The following is a 19,199-nucleotide window of genomic DNA, read 5'->3' as shown; positions in this document are numbered from 1 at the left end:
GAAAAAGTGGTCTCTTGGGGGCAAACTGAGCCTAGAGAGAGGGTAAGTTGAGCCACATGGAGTTAAACTGTGCCATTGATTATGCTGAAGTAAAACTGAACATTTTCACCTCATGCTATATCAAAGGAAGAGAAATTTAATAAAAATGAATTTGTAGAATCTATGTGTAAACCTTGTGATGAACTGGTCATGCAGAGTTTCCCCACCTGTGGGGTTAGGCTCCAGCTCCCCACGACCCTAATAAGGACAAAGAGGTTTGGATAATAGAATGGATGTCTTCATAAAAGTTTTATTTAAAGATACAGTTCACATCTTTGAAGGCATTTCTAAAATTACTTAAAAAAATGTAAGAACAAAAAGTTCAAATTGAATTACTGAAATAAATGAACTTTTCCACGACATTCTAATTTATTGAGATGCACCTGTAAATACATTAATTGATTTTAAATAATAAATAAATTAATACAAAAATGGACTGCAATTGATCTTACAGAACTCAACATTATAAATGTTCCAGGGAAATACAATTTCATAAAAACTTCAATGGCCAGTTTTCATAAACAAGGCCTTTTAAAAATTTCAGAACAAAATCAAGTACAAAACAAAAGACAAAATAAAAAACATTTGGTCTAAAATTAATGAAACAATGTAGAATTGCAGTAGAATAATACTTTATAATCATAAGAGGTGAGACATTGGCTCAACTTACTCCAGGAATTTTGGCTCACATTACCCCACTCCTACCAATTTAACAAACTTGTATCATCCAGCAGTTTAGGGCTAACATCTTGCTAACAGTACAGCCTTATATTATAACATATTATATAAGTTATAATATAACTTATATTATAACCCCCCCCAGAGGTCAAAAAAGACCAAAATACAGATAAGACAGAAATAGAAAAGATTTAATGTATTTGTTTTATTACAGCTAAACCGCTCTCTACATAAACAAGTAACATTCATTAAGTAAACAATGTATCCCAATTCAAATAATAAATAATTCATATAATATTTTGTACAAACTGTTATTGGTTTCCTGTACATAATGGTTTCTCTCATAGCGTACCATACAGTAAAAGAAGAACTTAAGGCAGAGAGTTCATACTTGCCAGTTACTGGTACAGCTTTAACAGACTGACTGTCTAGTGGTATATTTCAAGGACGTAGCAGATCAGTGGGCACATGAAACGTATGATTTCAGTGCAAAGTCAAATGGGAGATTTGTGCAGAATGACAGCGGTCTCAATTTTGTGTGCCATCATGTAACTCAGTGCAAAGGTAAAATATATAAATTAAACAAGCATGGGTTCATCAATCCAATTGTTAATTTGCAACACTGAAGACAAAAATCACTCATGTAGAAAGGTTTGTGGACTCTTTTGTGTACTGGCTGACATCAAAGAGATTAAAAGTGTGCTAACATTCATCCAGGCCCAACATTAGCTGTTCCACAACCCTTTTTTTAATGCACAAGAATCAATGACAAATCAAAAACAATAAAGCCAGAGGATGTGCACACACAGCTGGCTTCTATCCTTTAAACAGTTTCATTTCAACCAAAATTGAATGTGACACAGCAAGTATGATTGTGGAATTAATGCCTCAGATGTCTCATATAGTACAAATATGAGAGAAAGAGAGACAAGGACACGTAATTAGCTACTTGTACAATGCAAAGCAAGTGTTAAGAGCTTTTGAAATAATTACAAAATGCATGAAAGTAACGCATGATCAAACATAGTAAAAATATAATATATAGATAAAATAAATAAATGTAATTTTAAACAGACGAAAACAGACAGCACAGATTATGCTGCAATAAGGTCACCCTCCAAGCACACTTTGAAAATCTATAAAGCTAAATCTCAATTGTAGCCCACCTGAAGCCCAAACCACACAGACCTCGAGAAAATGACATTTCATACATGGCGTTCTCGACATTTAAAATGGAATAACGCCATTCACTGAAGGAGACACCAAATGGAAATGGCAAATGCGTTTAGCCATTTTTACACAAAGCTGTCAACTAGCATTCAATAGCTGGAATCTTGGGACCAAATTTGGATCTGAAGGTCTGCTGGCGTGGGATATTACACTTCTGTAAGATTCCTGTCTTGAGGAAATAATTATTGTCTGCACTACGGCTACTGCAACATCACTCTGGTTATTTTTCTGTCATATCTGCAACAAACTAAATGAGGTATGCTATAGTGTCTGATACCCTCAACGCTGTTTTTGCGAACCACACCTCATCTTTTGAGGTTTAGCTCAGACAAACAACATCAAAGGATATGAGATCATGAAAAAAGTACAAGAGTTTAACCTCAGGAACTAACCAGCAAAACTGGGCACTGAAACCAAACTCCGCTTCTTACATACTTAATGTGGTGATGGAAGAGAAAGAATGCGCAACTGGAATAAGACGTGACCTCTGTCGACTTTTCAAGCATGTCGTGGCTAGATTCTGTATTGGCATAAGGGAATGCTTCTGTACAGCATACATCCTACATAACTTAAAAGCAATAAATTACCTGCACAGGATAATGGCATTAAATAACGTGATTTTCCCTCGCTGATCAAACAATGGCTGAGGGAAAGAGTCTTAGAAAAAAAAATGATAAAGATGACCGCCATTCTATTACTTTGACTGAAATAATTATTTGAAGTGAAATAAAATAGCAAAAAGTATAAAAGGTACAGAATAAGATAATCAAGGAACAACACAGAGCAGTGAAAAACATCTTCAGTATCCATGGAGAAAATACCAACTGAAGTCACTCACTGGGTAGGCAGCGTCCTATTGTTTATATACAAAAGTAAAACTGAAAATAGATTTTTCTTCTCTGTACACAGCAATTTTATTCTTCTCTTTACAAAAGTCTTTGTTCTCTTTTTTTTTTCTCCCCACCTTCCATCCAATTCACATCTAAATCCTATCACGAGTGCACAAAGCTCCTTCTGCGCCCTCCTTTTGTTTGTGATAAAGGCTTGTCTGTTTGCAGGGCGCCCCGGTGTGGTCAGTCCAGTGAAATTACGTCAGGGATAGAGCCGTATATTACGGATGTGGCGGCGGCATCAGAGTGCGAGCGGGACACGTTACTGTGTGGGTGGCTGTCTCTCAGACTGCTGGAGGACACCAGACTGCTGCTGCTTCCACTGCTGCTGCCTCCGCTGCCGTTGGCTGGCACTAGTGAGCTGCTCGCCGGCGTCCCCGACTGCTCCAGGAAGAGCTGAGAGGAACCATAGGGCATGAAGCGGTTCAACAGCAGCTCGTGGTCTTCTGACGCAGAAGCTGAGGCGGCGGCTGCAGCGGCCATGACCATGTTATAATGCTGTGGAGAGGATAAAGATCAACAACTTAAGGCTATGCTGATGTTTAAGAAAAAAATACATGGCCCAGTTTCACAGACAGGGCTTAGACTAAGCCAGGATTAGGCCACAGTTCAATTAGGACATTTAAGTAATTTTTATAAACATGCTTAGAAAAAAACATTACTGGAGTGCATCTTGAGACAAAACAAAGGCACTGATATATTTTAAGATCAATCAGTGCAAGTTTCTTTCAGTTGAAACAGCTAAGACTTACATTTTAGTCTAGGACTAGGCTTAAGCCTTGTCTGTGAAACCGGGGGTATATGTTAATTGTGCATCCAATCCATTTAATTCGGCACCAGATGTGGTTAAACATAGGCGTTTGTTCGAGCACAATGCTGCCCTCTAGCAGTGATGTGCTGCGTGAACCTACCTGGTGATTGTCCCCTTGTAAAAATGAGAAGAAATTCAGATCTGTCGAACAAGAAAAAAAGTTGTTTGGCATAAATTTGTTAAGTTTTTATATTTTTAAAATCCTAAATCTTTGCTTATTGGATTAAATAAAAAGAAATCCCAGATTTAATATACAAAGATTACATTACCAAATTATGTGTTAAATGATGCAAAGGAAAAAAATGATTAAACTCATCTAAACTACATTGATCAAAAGTGGATGTAAAGCCTTTTGTAATATTACAAAAGATTTCCATTTCAAATACACGCTGTTCTTATGAACTTTCTATTCAAAGAATCCTGAAAAAAATAATGTATTATGGGTTTCACAAAAATATTAAGCAGCATGACTTTTTTCAACATTGATAATAATAAAAAATGTTTCTTGAGCACATTTTTGTCATCACAGAAATATATTCCATCTTAAAATATAGTAAAATAGTAAAACATTTTCACAACAATACTGTTTTACTGTATTTGTGATTTATTAAAAAAACAGCCTTGGAAGTAGGGCTGTCACGATTATGAAATTTGGCTGACGATTAATTGTCTAAAAAATAGTCACGTTATTGCGATTAATTGTCTGTTTTAGGGCTTTGGCGATTATGACGATTATCGCGATTAATTGTAATTAAATAATTAATTTTATGGCTTTCATTATATAATTGTGATTAATTTAAGGGTTCAGTAAATAATTACTATACAGTGCATGAAAAGCAAACTGGTGCTCTTCCGTTTCTTTTGGTGTATGACTCCCCCTTGTGTCATATAAAAAGCACAATAATCGCGGTTGTCTGAAACAACCGCGGTTAGATCAAATAATCGCGATTAGACGGTTATTTAATTATCGCGACAGGCCTACTTGGAAGCATAAAATACATTTTAAATTCTTTCAAAATGTTACAGACCCCAAACTTTTGAATGGTAGTGACAACCAAGGCAAGTGAGCATGAGCTAGTAGGAACATTCTTTATTAAATATGAGGAAATATTATTTTAGTGGAATGATGACGGTACCTGAGAGGTCATTGGGTGTGTGGTAATAGTGACGGTAGTCTTGAATGAGAGGAGGGGGAGGGATATAGTTTGTCTCCATTGCTGGCATGCTGGGAGCCCGTGCCAACGGAGACGCCTGATGATGCAGATTTAACACTCTGCAGCAAAATATAACAAAATTATAAAAATAAAAAAAACTAGTGAGATATTAAAATAATATTTTAAGAAACACAAACATTGGCTCCAATAATTATCAAAACATTAAAAATCACATTTAAAAATGTGAATATCTTTGCATTATATGACAAAATATGAATCAATGTGGCATTTATAATCACTCACAAATACACTTTTCAAAAAAAGGTTTTAAAACATTTCACAAAAATGTTGGGTTTTAAATGTTAAAACAATAAACATACTGTTCAAAATAAATATAAATTCTCACCCTTTGTTGACAGGCGGGGAGGTTGGTGATAGAGATGGGCAGGCTCTTTTAGGAGGAGGCTCATCATTATCATCATAATCATCATCAGAGGAGCTGTCCAGCGTCAGGTCAATCACCTCCAATTTCTTACTGCTACTGCTGCTGCCGTGGGACGAACTGTTTCTGTGGTCTGACACAACTGACAAAACAGACCTCCCTGAATCAAAAAGAATGTAGTATGCATTGCAAATGTCTACACTTTTTTATATATAGACTTGAGACAACTGTCTACACTCTTCATAACAAACATACAATACCTTCAATGCCATTTGATGAGGCTGACACTTCCTGTACCACCTTCTTGGATCTCATAGGAGCCCAACTGCCATCTTCTTTAAACTGGATCTCATCACAGTCCACACAGCTGCTCAGGATCTCCATGAACAACCTGTACACAGACAAACACGCCCTTAAAAAACACTTTCTCAAGACTTTTTCCAGTTTTGACAGTATAAGCTACTGTTCAAAGTTTTTTAATAGAAAATAATATTTTTATTCATCTAAGATGCATTCAATTGATCAAAAGTGAAAGTAAAGACATTTATAATGTTACAAAAGATTTCCATCCAAATAAATGCTTTTCTTTTGAACTTTCTACTGAAGAATCCTGAAAAAAAAATATGGTTTTTAGAAAAATATTAAGCAGCACAACAATTTTTAACATTGATAAGAAATGTTTCTCAAGCACCAAATCAGAATGATTTCTGAAGGACCATGTGACACTGAAGACTGGAGTAATGGCTGCTGAAAATTCAGCTTTGCCATAAGAGGAATAAATTACATTTTAAAATATATTCCAAAAAAAAAAAGTTATTTTAAATTGTAATAATATTTCACAATATTACCATTTTCACTATATTTTTAGTCAATTAAATGCAGCCTTGGTGAGCATATGAATTCTTTTAAAAACATTTTAAAAATCCTATCGACCCCAAATTTTTTGAACGGTAGTGCATAAATGCTCATATTACACATTAGACAATGATGTACATTGCTGTTCAAAAGTTTGGCATCAATAATATCCCTTTTCCACCAGCATGAACCGGGTGTTAGTTCAAAGCCAGTGCTATTGCCGGTTTGGAGTTGGTTCAACTGGCGAGCCTCCTAAGAACCGGTTTGCCTTTTCACGGGCTAGAGAGCCACCACAGAGCCAGGTTTTACGTCACTGAATACGTCTCATCTTTCTCAGTAACACTAGCATGGCAGCGCCAAACACAACAGGCTTGTTCGAGATGCATTGGCGCAATGCAGACCGATCGGCGCACGACACCAAAGCACCGCGAAAGCAATCCAAAAGCATAAAGAGAGTCATCTGCTTTCCAATCACTCCCGCGGCACACCGACTGGACCGCACAGCGCTGATGCAGTCCGAACAAGCCTAAACACACAATCAACAGTGGTGGACGTTGCATTGCTATTGATGTTCATGGCTTTGCGAATCTACATCGGCATCCAAACACGGCGAATTCAACGTGTTCGTGGTTAGCTGATATTTCAAAAATGGATTGGCCCACAATCACAGGTGTAAAAAGTGAGAGTAGCACTGACCCGTCAATAATAAGGTGCTCAAATGGGGCTTTCTTGTCGCAGACCGGACACACCCAGGTGGGTTTCTTCTCATTCATTTGGATGTAGAGCGTAGCATCAAAGCACTGCAGGTGTGAGCAGGTGAGCGCTCGGCAAGGAATCATCAACCGCATCTTTCCCAGCTGTTCATTTACACACAGATAGACACACATTATGTCAGCATACATTATAATGCCACATATTGCTTTCAAACTTTATAACTGAATGATGATTATAGAGAACTTTCTTATCTCTAAACTGCTAGCTTGTGGCTTATTCTCCATTGCTCAAAAATATTAAACTGACAAAGAACACAATATGGGAAATCAGAGAGTCATAAGCAGAGCTCGGTGGCCTCAGTGAAAAGAAGCAGAGTTTCATTATTCTGACAAAATGATTAATGCAATTGTGTTCAAAGGAACGTTACAAGGTTTAACAGAACCCCTTGAAGAGAATAAAATCTTTCTTCAGGGTTGATGGTCCATTACATACCGGACAGAGCAAGGAGACTCGCAGGCTGGTAGTGGCAATCTCACTGTCAGGGTCGGCAGTAAGCTTTTCTTTGACTGAAGAGTGAGCACAGAACACAAAATCAATCAGATCACTTGATTTACAACATTGAATATCTCCCATCATATTCACACACAGCTAACAGGTAGCTCAAGTAAGACTTGTAACTTTGCAGGTTATTGGAAAAAAGCGTTATTTTGATAATCACTTAATTAAAGGGGTCATATGATGCTGCTAAAAATAACATAATTGTGTATTTGGTGTAATGAAATGTGTTTATGCCTTCCCAGATAGTGACGTAGGTATGTGGGGGCGTGTTAGCGCGAGCCGTTTTAGGTAGGTGTGGCTGACTCTTAACTTTTATAAAGAATATCTCTTTGGATTTGAGACTTTAGTCTTTGCAACTTTACAGATCTTCTTTATGCACCAAGAGCTTGTAACACTCCAAAAAGAAATCGCATCATATGACCCCTTTAAAACAATAGTTGCAGGTGTTGAATTGGAGCATTGGTAGGTGAATGCCTGAATATCCTAAGAAAATGTTGCAAAATGAAGTGGAAGAAATTCGCACTTGTTGTCTGGTTAACATTCAGCTATATTAAGGTTCAATTCAACTGTTGTAAGTCCAGAGTTAACATACTGAGTGCTCTTGAGTGGTCTGGGTTTCTAATGCCTTTTGACCGTAGTCTCTGTAGCAAAACTGAGGAGGACTGCTGACGGACCAGGTACACTGCCATGGAGTAACTCTGTATGGACAACAAAGTATTTAAAACACATTCTGATGGTGGTTTTCAGAAACAGATTTCAAACAGATTTACATTCATTACCCTTCCGATTTCCGACGTCCATGACACAACAATGGTGTTGGGAACTGTTGTAGACAACCTAACCAGGGAGGTAATGTTCATGGGTCTGCTCGGCCGCTTTGGCTCCACTCCATTTTTGGTTGGAGGAAGATATCCCTGAGGACAACCACAAAAAGGCATTGTGATAAACAGCCAGTCCAGCACATGAAACAATGAACTACAGATAAACGTTTCTATCTGAAATATTAATTTGTTGTAGGAGTCAAAAATGTTGATGAAAAGGCTTTAAGATGCTGAAAACAAGAAATCTTTTGGAAATCAAACAAGAAAGTGTCAAATACTTTGTATTCAGTTGTTTTGGTTTTGTACAATTTAAATTTTTTTTAATGTAATTTAATGACTCTAAAATGGTTCAACTGAGTATAAAAAATAATGAAATATTTTCCTTACACCACAGATTTGAGTATACATGTGTTCATTTGTCTGTCATTCGCAGATAGACTGAAAGATTCCTGCTGATTTGTGGCCAAAAATAAAGTCAGACTCACAGGGAGGTTACAGGGTTTTCCATTCACTTTCACACAAAGGTTGGGTGGGAAATGATCTTCCTGAGGACAGCTTGTCTCTGATAAGCAAAACCTGAAAAATATGTGTTGAGATTTCTTTAGGAATGTGTGGGAAAGACTTCCAAAACTCTCAGAAACCCAAACAAAAGAAAGCTCTAAAGATGAGGGTAGGTTAGCTTCAACACAGAAAATCAGAAAATAGACACAGCACATTCAAATACACAATATTCAACCTCACAGCACTTTGAACCAAAGAATTTGCTATTTTAAATGTTAAACACAACATTTTACATTATCATTAGATTTGGTGATAATACAAAACACGACTGATAGACTGCAACGGCTGGAGTTAAAAATCATCGTATGTGTTCTACTGAAGAAACAAAGTCACCTACATCTTGGATGACCTGGGGGTAAGCAGATAAACATAAAATTTTCATTTTTGGGTGAACTATCCCTTTAACAATGGTAGCAAGTAAACTGATACTCTTTAATTATTTAACTTATGTTTTTTAGTGTCAAAATGTTCCAGCTGCGCTTTGGAGATCTTTTGTTGAAAACTGTTGTCTTATCATACCTTAGCTGTACTTGCACGGTGAAGTCACATTTGGTCCCAGAGATGTCCCTTTTGAGACAAGAGGGTGGGAGTAAAGGAATGTGTGACAGAGCGTAGGAGAGAAAAGCATACCAAACATTCTACAGGACCGCTCGCTTGGGCACGTGTGATAAGCACTATTGTCTGCTATGTAAGAACAAGAGGAAGATATCTAACAAGACAAGATAAACTACTTAACAGCTGTTTTAAATTCAGCAGTTTTGCAGTTCTGGCTGAAATGTATTACAAGCTCAAAATTAGTTAGGTTATTTCAAGCACACGAACCATGTTACCTTGTCTAACTTTGTAATTTTATATCCCCCCACACTTACATTGAATTGCTGATCTGCTGAACTTGCTGAGGCGTTAGTGCAAACGCGAAACATGTTTCCTGAAACCTCTGACTGCTGTCTGAGGCTGTAAAACAAAAAGAGAGGAGACAATTCTAAAAGATAGAGAACTCATAACATCACTCTACTGAAGAAATGACAGAGATGAGACTTGAAGAACTCTGTGAAGGAAGGTCAGCCAAGCTAGTGAGTCATTTTCATTCCGAAAGTACATCAGTCGTTAAGACAAAAAATAAATAAATAAAATAAAATAGCTACAAAATAAAATCAAAGAATTTAAATACAAACATGAATAAAACGAAATTTCTACAATTACTACAATCAAATTAAATTGATAAAAATAATAAGGAATTCAAATGTGTTAACCATTTAAATGTGACTCTCTGTTGTTTGTCATTTCTCTGATCACAAATGCAGGCATGGTTTTATGCTTACACGGCGCGATGCAACGCTTGTGCAGTTTAGTTCAAAGCCAAACTCTACAACATAGCTAAAAATAACCTAGGGTTACATAACCCAATCTCCTTAAATGAAGCAAGAGTTTCAGGAGCAAGAGAGTGAGAGAGATAAGAGGAAGCTCTATCTGCACCACTACAGGTGCTCCACATCGCACACATAGGTGGCTGAACTCAATGAAAGAGACTGAAATGAGGTGCGTTTTCTGCACACTGACCACTTAGTCATGTGAAGAGGAAAATCTATTCCACTTGAAGTGCAGTGAGTTTAACAGTGAGAAGCTGGCAGATGATTAATCTGTACTCAAGAGGAAAGAGAGGAGGTGAGCCAATTCTCTGGTGCGCAAAAGATCCATCAACACTGGTTGCCCTCTCAGCTCAAACAACTCAAAATTCTCCAATCATTTTCATCACATTGACCTAGAAAGAATGTTCAATCCAAGGGGCTTCAACTCAATATGGGAGAAGGACCATTGTGTTTCCTGAAAGTTGCTTGAAAAGCAATTTGATGTTACAGGGTTCTTTGCCTTGCATAGCAAAAAGCACTTCTTATATAGCAATCTGCGCTCAAATTGAACTCTATAAGAGTGCTTGTAAGAAAATGAAACTTGAAATAAGGTAACCTGCTTCCACACTCCGAAATGAGCTAAGCATTAGTTAAGAACCTAGATTTGATTCAAACTGCACTCATTTCAACTCATTTTTGATTTATATTTATTCTGAGTCCTTACTTTGGCATTCATTTTCTTTTAAAGAATAAAATGACAGGCTTGCACTTGAAAAATCCACATAACAATAATAAATGTCCTGAAGTGAGAACACTAAGGCTAGTTATCTGAACATCTCACAGACCAAAACCAGAAAAAGAACATAACACTTAAACTTACTGAAGAGAGAACTATCAAAGCCAAAATGCATTAACACAGCCCCCTGTGCTTAATGACACATCCTTTCCATTGATATTGGACTTTTATTCTTAGCGTGAGCTGGATGACTAAATATAGCACAGATGGCCCTTGTCCAATCTGATAAGCCATAAATCACTTGAAGAGCACCTTTATGTTTGTATAGGTAGGGGAGGTAAAGTCTTCATGAGAGGCCTACATTTCTCATAAAGGATGTACAAAAAAGCGTAATGACCATGTCCCAAATATCAAAATGAGTCATTTCCATCCCTAAAATACATATTTTACAGTCACTGAGAACGGTACGGTTCGATTTTTTACCGAGAACCGTTGCACCCCTAACTGTTATGCACATTGACCATAAACACAGCTCAAAGGCTTCCTAATGGCCCTCCTTCACAAAACATTTAGCACAGTTTTATTACAGGTAGAATGCAAAATGTTTGAGTAAAAGCATTTCAGTCAAGTGTAATACATGCAATATTTCAAACCTTTAACCCATGGGGAAAAATCAACCCATGGCAACAGTTTAAAAGCAGCCCAATTCCGTGGAAAAAACAACCCTGCAACCAACAAAAGCTGCAGGAGTCACATTTGACTGATCACGGGTCGAGAGTAAGGAGAGATGACTGACAAGATGTTGGAGGATTTGCTCCTCAGATCCTGCGCTCATTGACAAATATCTTATATCGTAAGATGTGCTCCCTTTACAGAGCGCGCAGGCGATCGCGAAATTGAAAGTGAACTGTGACTGCAAGCGCTCATTCAAAAGCGATTTAAATACCCCACATATTGATAGCGGCTCCCTGATGCGCGAAAAATTATATACAATATTAGAATGTTTGCGGGAGCGGCCACAAAAATCGCGGGAGCGGATGGGAGCGGGAGGTAATGGTCAGAAATTCAGCGAGAGCGGGATCAAATAACAAGACCTGCGCTATCACGCAGCGGTGCAGTCAGTCAGTGAGCGCCGTAACAGATGATGTCTATAAATAAACTACACAGAACCCCACTATTCGGACAAATACACAATGAAAAGATGATACAAAATTTAATACCTTGAAAAATGGCATTTAAGACTTTTTAATACTTTTTAAGGGCCTTAATTCTCTCCAAATTGATTTATCAACTTTTAATACTTTTTAAGACCCTGCGGACACCCTGTAATAAAATTACACCTTTTCATTTCCTGACTTCAATGTCATTTTGTTTAAAAAAAAATTGTGAGAAAATCGAATCGTGAAATCAAAATCATGAATCGAATCAAATCGTGAGTTGAGTGAATCATTACATCCCTAATAAATACCATATAAAAATAAATATTTTCCAGAAAATATTTTAATATTTTGCCATGAATACAAATATATGACAAATATAAAAGTGAATTATTTAAACAAATCAATGTGGTTGTTGATTTAATAACTTAACACATTATTTAAAGTGGCGTAGCTACACATTACAAGTAATTACTATAGAAATAACAGTAAATTATGCATAATTACAAGTAACTAAGAAGACCAAAAACCCTAAGCCTAACCTTAAAGGGGTCATATGATGTGATTTCAAGTTTTCCTTTCTCTTTGGAGTGTTACAAGCTGTTCGTGAATAGATAAGATCCCTAAAACCGATGAGCTTTGAAAAAATCGACGCGTTTCAGTAAGGCAGGGCATAACAATAATAATGAAACAATAATGTACAGTATGTGGAAAATGTGTTTTTTGAACCTTAAACCGCATAAACACATTTCATTACACCAAATACACAAAATAATGTTCTTTTTAGCAACATCATATGACCCCTTTAACCATATACTATATACATGTAGTTAATTAGTATTACTCAATATCTATTTGTGTAATTACACTGTAATAACTTCTCCTTAAAATAAAGTGTAACCATAATTATTTCTCTCACACTATTACACATAAAAATATGGAGATAACTTTACATTTTAGGGTTTCACCATCTTTGGGGGTCCTCTTTGGTAGGGCTGTAAAATCGATTAAAATCGATATTAAATATACACACATATATTATGTAAATACAAACTGCTATTTTGGAAATGATTAATTGCGATTCATCAATTTTACAGCCCTACTCTTTGGCATCAGAAAGTTTGAAAACTCCTGGTAACTTTTATTGCAACTCATGAGAAAGACTGCAATACAGAGTGGCACAAAACTGCTTATGTTCATCCAGGACAAAGAATGATGCTTTAAAGGAGATGACTTTAGAGACAAACTGCTTGGAAATGGCTTTACCATGCTATAAACTCTCTGACAAGCTGCATTTCTAAAATCATTACTGTAAAAGCACTATTCAACCTTAATAATCAACTAGTCAACTGTTAGAGATCATTCCTGTTACTCACCTAAACTGGTGGGTTTGATAAGCTCATCGAGTACATCATAGAATGGCAGCCTTTGGAGCTTGACGTCTGGATGGACTGGGTGAAGGGCGGAGGGCAGATGGGGCAGGCCCAGCTCGTGCTTTGGCCCGAGCAGTGCGACAGGGAGTAGAGATGGTGAGCCATGCCCATCGAATCCCAGCTGTGTCAGGCTGGTGGGCATGCCAGCGGGAGCACCTCCAGTGGTGGAGTGTAGGCCAGGGATGGAGAGGTCTGTCGGGGACACCATCTTTGTGGGGAAGCGGCGGCGGTAGAGCTCCTTGATCTTCATCTGCACAGCAGGGCTGCAGCTGGCTTTCAACAAATGTAGCGCTTTGGTCAAGAGTTCATGCTTCCTTCCATGTTTGTTGCGGCCTGCATACCCCAGAAGAACCTGAAGCTCTGAGACACGGAGGCTCATCACCATTTGCTGTTTTAAAAAAATAGAAGAAACAGGAGTTAATTTATGCAATTGACAAAACAAATATTTAAGAAAGCACCTTAATAGGCTAAAGGAAACAGTTAACCCCAAAATGATGGTCCATTTTTCTATTTGGTTATTCCATAGGGGGGAAAAAATAATTCACATTGCATAGGAACAACCTATATGTCGCGAATCTGGTCCGTGGTCTTCAGTCTGCTCACCACCAGAGGTCGCCTTCTGATTACATTGACTCTCACACCACACAAACTGTTGCACGTCACCCTGGACTACATTTCCCATGCTCCATTGTACTGATTGGACTCACCTGCAGCCAATCACACACACACTATATAACAACCACTCAAATCTTTCTCTAATCGCCAAGTATTGTCTGCATTTATCACTCTCCTAGTGGTAGCACTTTACAGAGCTAGTATCCTGTCTGAGTTTAGTCTTGTTCCTAGTTCTAGTCCTGTTTTGTAATGTCTAGTTTTGCCCGATTGTCTGTTCCTGGCTGATAACCTGCCTGTCTTGGATTTCTCTCTCGTCTTGTTGTTTGGATTCTGCTCGCACCTCACCTGGATTAATATATCCGTCTGTGGATTACTTGCCTGCCTCATCCTTTGGATTATGTTCGCCGTTGATCGACCTACACCTGTTTATTGGATCACTCTTCTGTCTTGCCCTCTAAATACCTGTTTGCCATTGTCCGACCCTTGCCTGTTTTGAATATGTTTAAGAATAAAGCTTTGCAGATGGATCCGCACGTCTCTCGTCTCAGTCGCCCCGTTACACTATGGTTGAGTAAATAGTACAGTAAAAGAGTAAATAGTTGAGGGTTATTTTTTTTGTGTGAAAAACTAGCAATAAATAGTAACAACATAACACCATTCAAAAGTTTGGGGTCGGGAAGATTTTTTTAATGTTTTTGAAAGAATTCTCTTATGCTCACCAAGGCTGCATTTATATTAATTAAAATACATTAAGACCGTGATATTGTGAAATAATTGCAATTTAAAAGAACTGTTTTTTTTATTTTAATATATTTTAAAAAGCAATCTATTCCCCTGATGGAAAACCTGAATTTTCAGTAGCCATTACTCCAGTCTTCAGTGTCACATGATCATTCAGAAATCATTCTTATATGCTGATTTGGTGCTTAAGAAACACTTCATAATATTATCAATGTTAAAACGTTTGTGCTGATTTTTTTTCTTTTTTCTTGTGGAAACAATAAAACATTTTACTTTAATAAATAGGATTGTTTGATAAATAGAAAATTCAAAGGGAAGCATTTATTTAAAATACAAATCTTTTGAAACATTATAACTTCACTGTCACTTTTGATCAATTTCATGCATCTTTACTGAATAAAAATATATTCTTAAAAAAAAAACAACACCCCAAACTTCTGAACAGTAGTGTATTTTTTAATAGATTTTGCAACCCATTTGTACATGTTGCAACTACTGACAGACACACATCTCCAAGGTGCCTCATTGTTAATGGTGGTGATTTAATATGAGGTTATCCAGTCTGTTCGATAGGACCTATGATTTAAATGCCTTATTCACAATCTAGACTGGCAAAGACTAAATTAGCTTCAGGCTCTGTCATGGATGAGCGTTCATTATAATCCATAAATCATACACATAGTCATGCTGGTCAAAAGGCATGTCAGTGAGAATACAATCAGTTCAGTTTGCCAAATGCAGATCAAGTCAGGTTTTTGAGGGATTTTCAAGTAACATTTGCATTGTTGTTTTGCTTGTGATGCAGACCTGTAATTGTGACCTCATGTACAGCGTTTGACCAAACATTAACACCTACATGTGTGGGATCAAAGCCACTTCTCATGTGCAGACTTTACCTCCCATGTTGTTCTTGGATTTTCTGAGACTATAAAGGGCTGTGTTGGTGGTACCAGCATTTGGATTCTATTAAAATCTATGGGCAAGTAGAGAGGTGAAGAGGGTGAGATAGTGGGGGAAGGGAAGATCAAGCCTGAGCCTGGGCCAGTGAGCTTTCATAACAAAAGCAGTGGCGCACAGCTCCAGGGAAAACAAGAGAACCGCAGACCAACAGAGGCTCTTATTTCTCCACCTCGGAGCGACCAGAGTTCCCTCCCCAGTTTACTGCCAAGTGCCAACTGGACTGTTCACACAAATACTGACACAAACACTCTTTATTAATTTCCACCCACCCCACCTCCCCAACATAAAAAAACAGCTTCACTGCCAGTGCAGACAGATGATGAGACTCTTGCTCTCGTCCTATTGTAGTGAGGAACTTCCCCCAGTGTAAACCTAGAAGAGATCAAGAAGTTTGGTGATTCAAGAAGAACCCATGGGAAAGCCTGATCTTTCTGGTAAATCATAGCACGGTTTCAGAAAGTTTTTTCTTTCATACTTCTAAAAGCAAATTAATATATCCCACAACCTGTCCGAAAGCCTGGAAAAGAGAAACTCTTGGTCAACAGTTGAAGCCCATAGTCAACAGGAAGCAGAGAGAGCAGGGTGAAGGGAGAAAAAAAAAAAACTCCAAAGTTTAAACGGTTTATTAGGATGAGCTCATTCTCTTCATGAGGGCCCAATAACCCTGTGAAGAAAAAGGAATAGGAAGTGGACCCTGAGCTATGTAAAAAAAAAAACCTTCCTGATGATTAAGCAAGCAGGCATCTTTATGTGATTCTAAGGAATCCTAAACTTCATGAATGTTCACAACTACAGGCCAAGTCCACCTGCACTATGTTCAAAAGTTTGAGGTCGGTAGAATTTTTCAAATGTTTTTGAAAAAAAAAAAGTATCTTATGTTCACCAAGGCAGTAATATTTTGAAATATTATTACAATTTAAAATAACTGTTTTCTATTTTATTATATTTTAAAAATCCAACTTATTCCTGTGATGGCAAAGCTGAATTTTCAGCATCCTTTACTCCAGTCTTTAGTGTCAGATGATCTTTCAGAAATCATTCTAATATGCCGATTTATTGCTCAAGAAACATTTTCATTGTTAATGTTAAAACAGTTGTTCTGGTTAATATATTTGTGGAAATCATGACATATACTTTCATGATTCTTTGTTTAATAAAAAAAATTTAAAAAGAGCAGCAGCTATTTGAAATACAAACCTTTTGTAACATTACAAATATCTTTACTGTCACTTTTGGTCAAATTAATTCATCCTTGCTGAATATAAAATCTCAAAAAAACTTTTGAACAGTAGTGTTTGAAGCATAACTCTAAAAACAATTTACACTCTACTGTCATCTCTCAATGATACAGATACCTATGGGAAATGGGGTCTTGGGTCTGTAAACATAGTACTTGTCTAAATATACCTCTACAAACAGCAGGATGCTGAACACAAGATTTCTACACAAGCTAAGTGAACTAGCAGCTATAGAAACAAGTACCATAGGTCATGAAAAAAGTCCTCCTAAAAGCCGCAGTGACTTTGTGTGTTAAAACAAACAAAATTCAATATGCTGAAAAAGAAACTGACATTTATAAAGAAAAAGATACCTCGCAGAAAATATTAAAAAACAAGGGTGGCCAACGCCGGTCCTGGAGAGCCACAGTCCTGCAGAGTTTTGCTCCAACCTTGATAAAAACTCAGCTACTTGTAGCTTTCTAGTAACCCTTAGACCTTGATTAGCTTGTTCAGGTGTGTTTGATTAGTGTTGGAGTGAAACTGTGCAGGACTGTGGCTCTCCGGGACCGATGTTGGCCACCCCTGTATTAGAAAAACAAGATTGCATTTAATCAAAGTACTGAAAGGGACCTCAGATGAATAATGACACTTATCTTCTATAGAGATGCTTTATTTGAACTGAGTTTGTTTCATAACTAATGAATTTTGCAACATTGGAGTTGAATAATGACACTATGGTCTCTTCAGAGATGCTTTGCAGCTGAAATTGTATTCATTTCATAACTAAAGAACTTTGTAACCTTAATAATGCTATTTTTCTGTTTATTACAGTGAAGCTGCTTTGAAACTATCAGTATTGCATAAAATGCTATAAAGGTGAATTGATTTATATAAATTTACCTGACTTTAGATTTTATTACATTTCCAAGCTTAGATATCACCATTTTAAGGTTTCATGTAATATCACGGTTTCAGAGGGAACCCAGCATGTTGCTAAACTTTATTACATGATCCACTGTTTAATAGCCATAACAATAATTTGTGCTCAGACTAGGGCTGGGCGATACGGCCTAAAAAAAATATTCCCAATTTTTTCACAAAAAATCCGATTTACGATTTAAATCAATTTTTTCGATTTCGATTTTCTATTTTTTTTAAATCAATCTGCAGATGACAAAGAAATCGTTCAAAACAAGTTTAAACTTTATTTTGTTTTGATTTTCCCTTCTGGGATTTGATCTGGATTCCCCCCTTGGGGTTAAAGTGCAAACAGAAACAACAAGCCAAAAAGACAAGATGGCAGGCCCTGCCATTGTAAGCAGTGAAAATGCAACATAACGTAACATAACATAAAATGTACATAACATTGTTATCATACCGGATACAGTTTGTAAATGTTTGTAAGACTAGGTCAGTGGTCTTCACTATTTTTTTCATGGGAGCCGCACTGATAGGGCAAAGTCAATCAGAGAGCCACTTTTACCGCGAAGTATCAAAAGTTACATCTAGTCATAAATAGCATGTCTTTTTATCAATCAGTCATCCTTGATATGCAATGCAATGCAAAAGGGGCCATCATTCTATATCATTTACCAGTCAAATTTGTAACTGAGACAAGATGATTTAAAAAAAAGCAGGATTACCTTAATGCTGGAAAGACCTTAAATTATAATTTTTTTTTTATACTAGCCCATCATGTATCTAACCATCCAAGTGCACATTCGGCGTTAAGAGCTGTTAAGATTAAAACTGGCAACTCCGCAGTGAGTTAGTGTCATGGACGTAGGACAGAGAAAGTGTAAATATCTTTTATAGTCTATATTTTCATCTTGTAATGCCGCTGTTTTAGTTTTTTTTTTTTTATATATAAATTATTTGTAATAGAGCAGACATTGTCTGACCGTGTCTACACACCAGACGCGGCGACAGTTGCTTCTGTTTGAGGTGCTGCAGTAAATTGGTCGTACTGCTACCTTTACTAGCAACAGACTTCAAACACACTTTGCAGTGGGGTGTTGTTTGTTCTGCGTCTGACGCCGCAAAACCGAACCAATTCCGAATTACGGATGACACTGTGCCTTTCTTGGGAACGAGTTCTTCCCTGCTCGCTGCCATGTTGTTTGTGTATCTCTATGGCAAACGCGCGGGGGGAGGGCTGAGCCCATTCGAAACCACGGGAGCCCAGAGGGGAGCGTCAGCGGACGTTAAAGAGAAAACCGATTTTCATTCAAACAA

General features: G+C 37.3%; 1 protein-coding gene across 2 annotated transcripts; it reads right to left on the bottom strand.

The window, feature by feature from the left end:
• Nucleotides 1–2,421: 2,421 nt before the first annotated feature.
• LOC107708217 (E3 SUMO-protein ligase PIAS1-like) lies at nt 2,422–13,950 on the bottom strand. 2 transcript variants are annotated; one of them, XM_016512389.1, is made up of 14 exons: nt 13,914–13,950; nt 13,372–13,816; nt 9,623–9,707; nt 9,273–9,320; nt 8,678–8,768; nt 8,142–8,285; nt 7,964–8,069; nt 7,306–7,379; nt 6,796–6,956; nt 5,505–5,635; nt 5,209–5,386; nt 4,785–4,921; nt 3,749–3,789; nt 2,422–3,335 (listed from the first exon to the last, which is right to left on the bottom strand). In XM_016512389.1, the coding sequence occupies exons 1-14, from the start codon at nt 13,929–13,931 to the stop codon at nt 3,021–3,023; spliced, it is 1,974 nt and encodes a 657-aa protein (XP_016367875.1). In that variant the 5' UTR covers nt 13,932–13,950; the 3' UTR covers nt 2,422–3,020. The 2 variants fall into 2 exon arrangements, with proteins under 2 accessions (XP_016367875.1, XP_016367874.1); XM_016512388.1 differs by having other exon boundaries at nt 5,209–5,404; nt 8,151–8,285.
• Nucleotides 13,951–19,199: the final 5,249 nt, after the last annotated feature.

The sequence above is a fragment of the Sinocyclocheilus rhinocerous genome, unplaced genomic scaffold (genome assembly GCF_001515625.1).
Source record: "Sinocyclocheilus rhinocerous isolate Xijiao unplaced genomic scaffold, SAMN03320098_v1.1 scaffold2670, whole genome shotgun sequence".
NCBI classification, from domain to species: Eukaryota; Metazoa; Chordata; class Actinopteri; order Cypriniformes; family Cyprinidae; genus Sinocyclocheilus; species Sinocyclocheilus rhinocerous.
Note: the sequence above shows the minus strand (reverse complement) of the source record. Positions and strands in the feature narration are given on the sequence as shown.

Coding starts and splice junctions, on each gene's coding strand:
- LOC107708217 (XM_016512388.1), bottom strand. Junction 9,708..13,371: donor TATCAAACCCACCAGTTTAG/GTGAGTAACAGG, acceptor TTTGTTTTACAG/CCTCAGACAGCAGTCAGAGG. Junction 9,321..9,622: donor CAGCAGATCAGCAATTCAAT/GTAAGTGTGGGG, acceptor TTGTCTCAAAAG/GGACATCTCTGGGACCAAAT.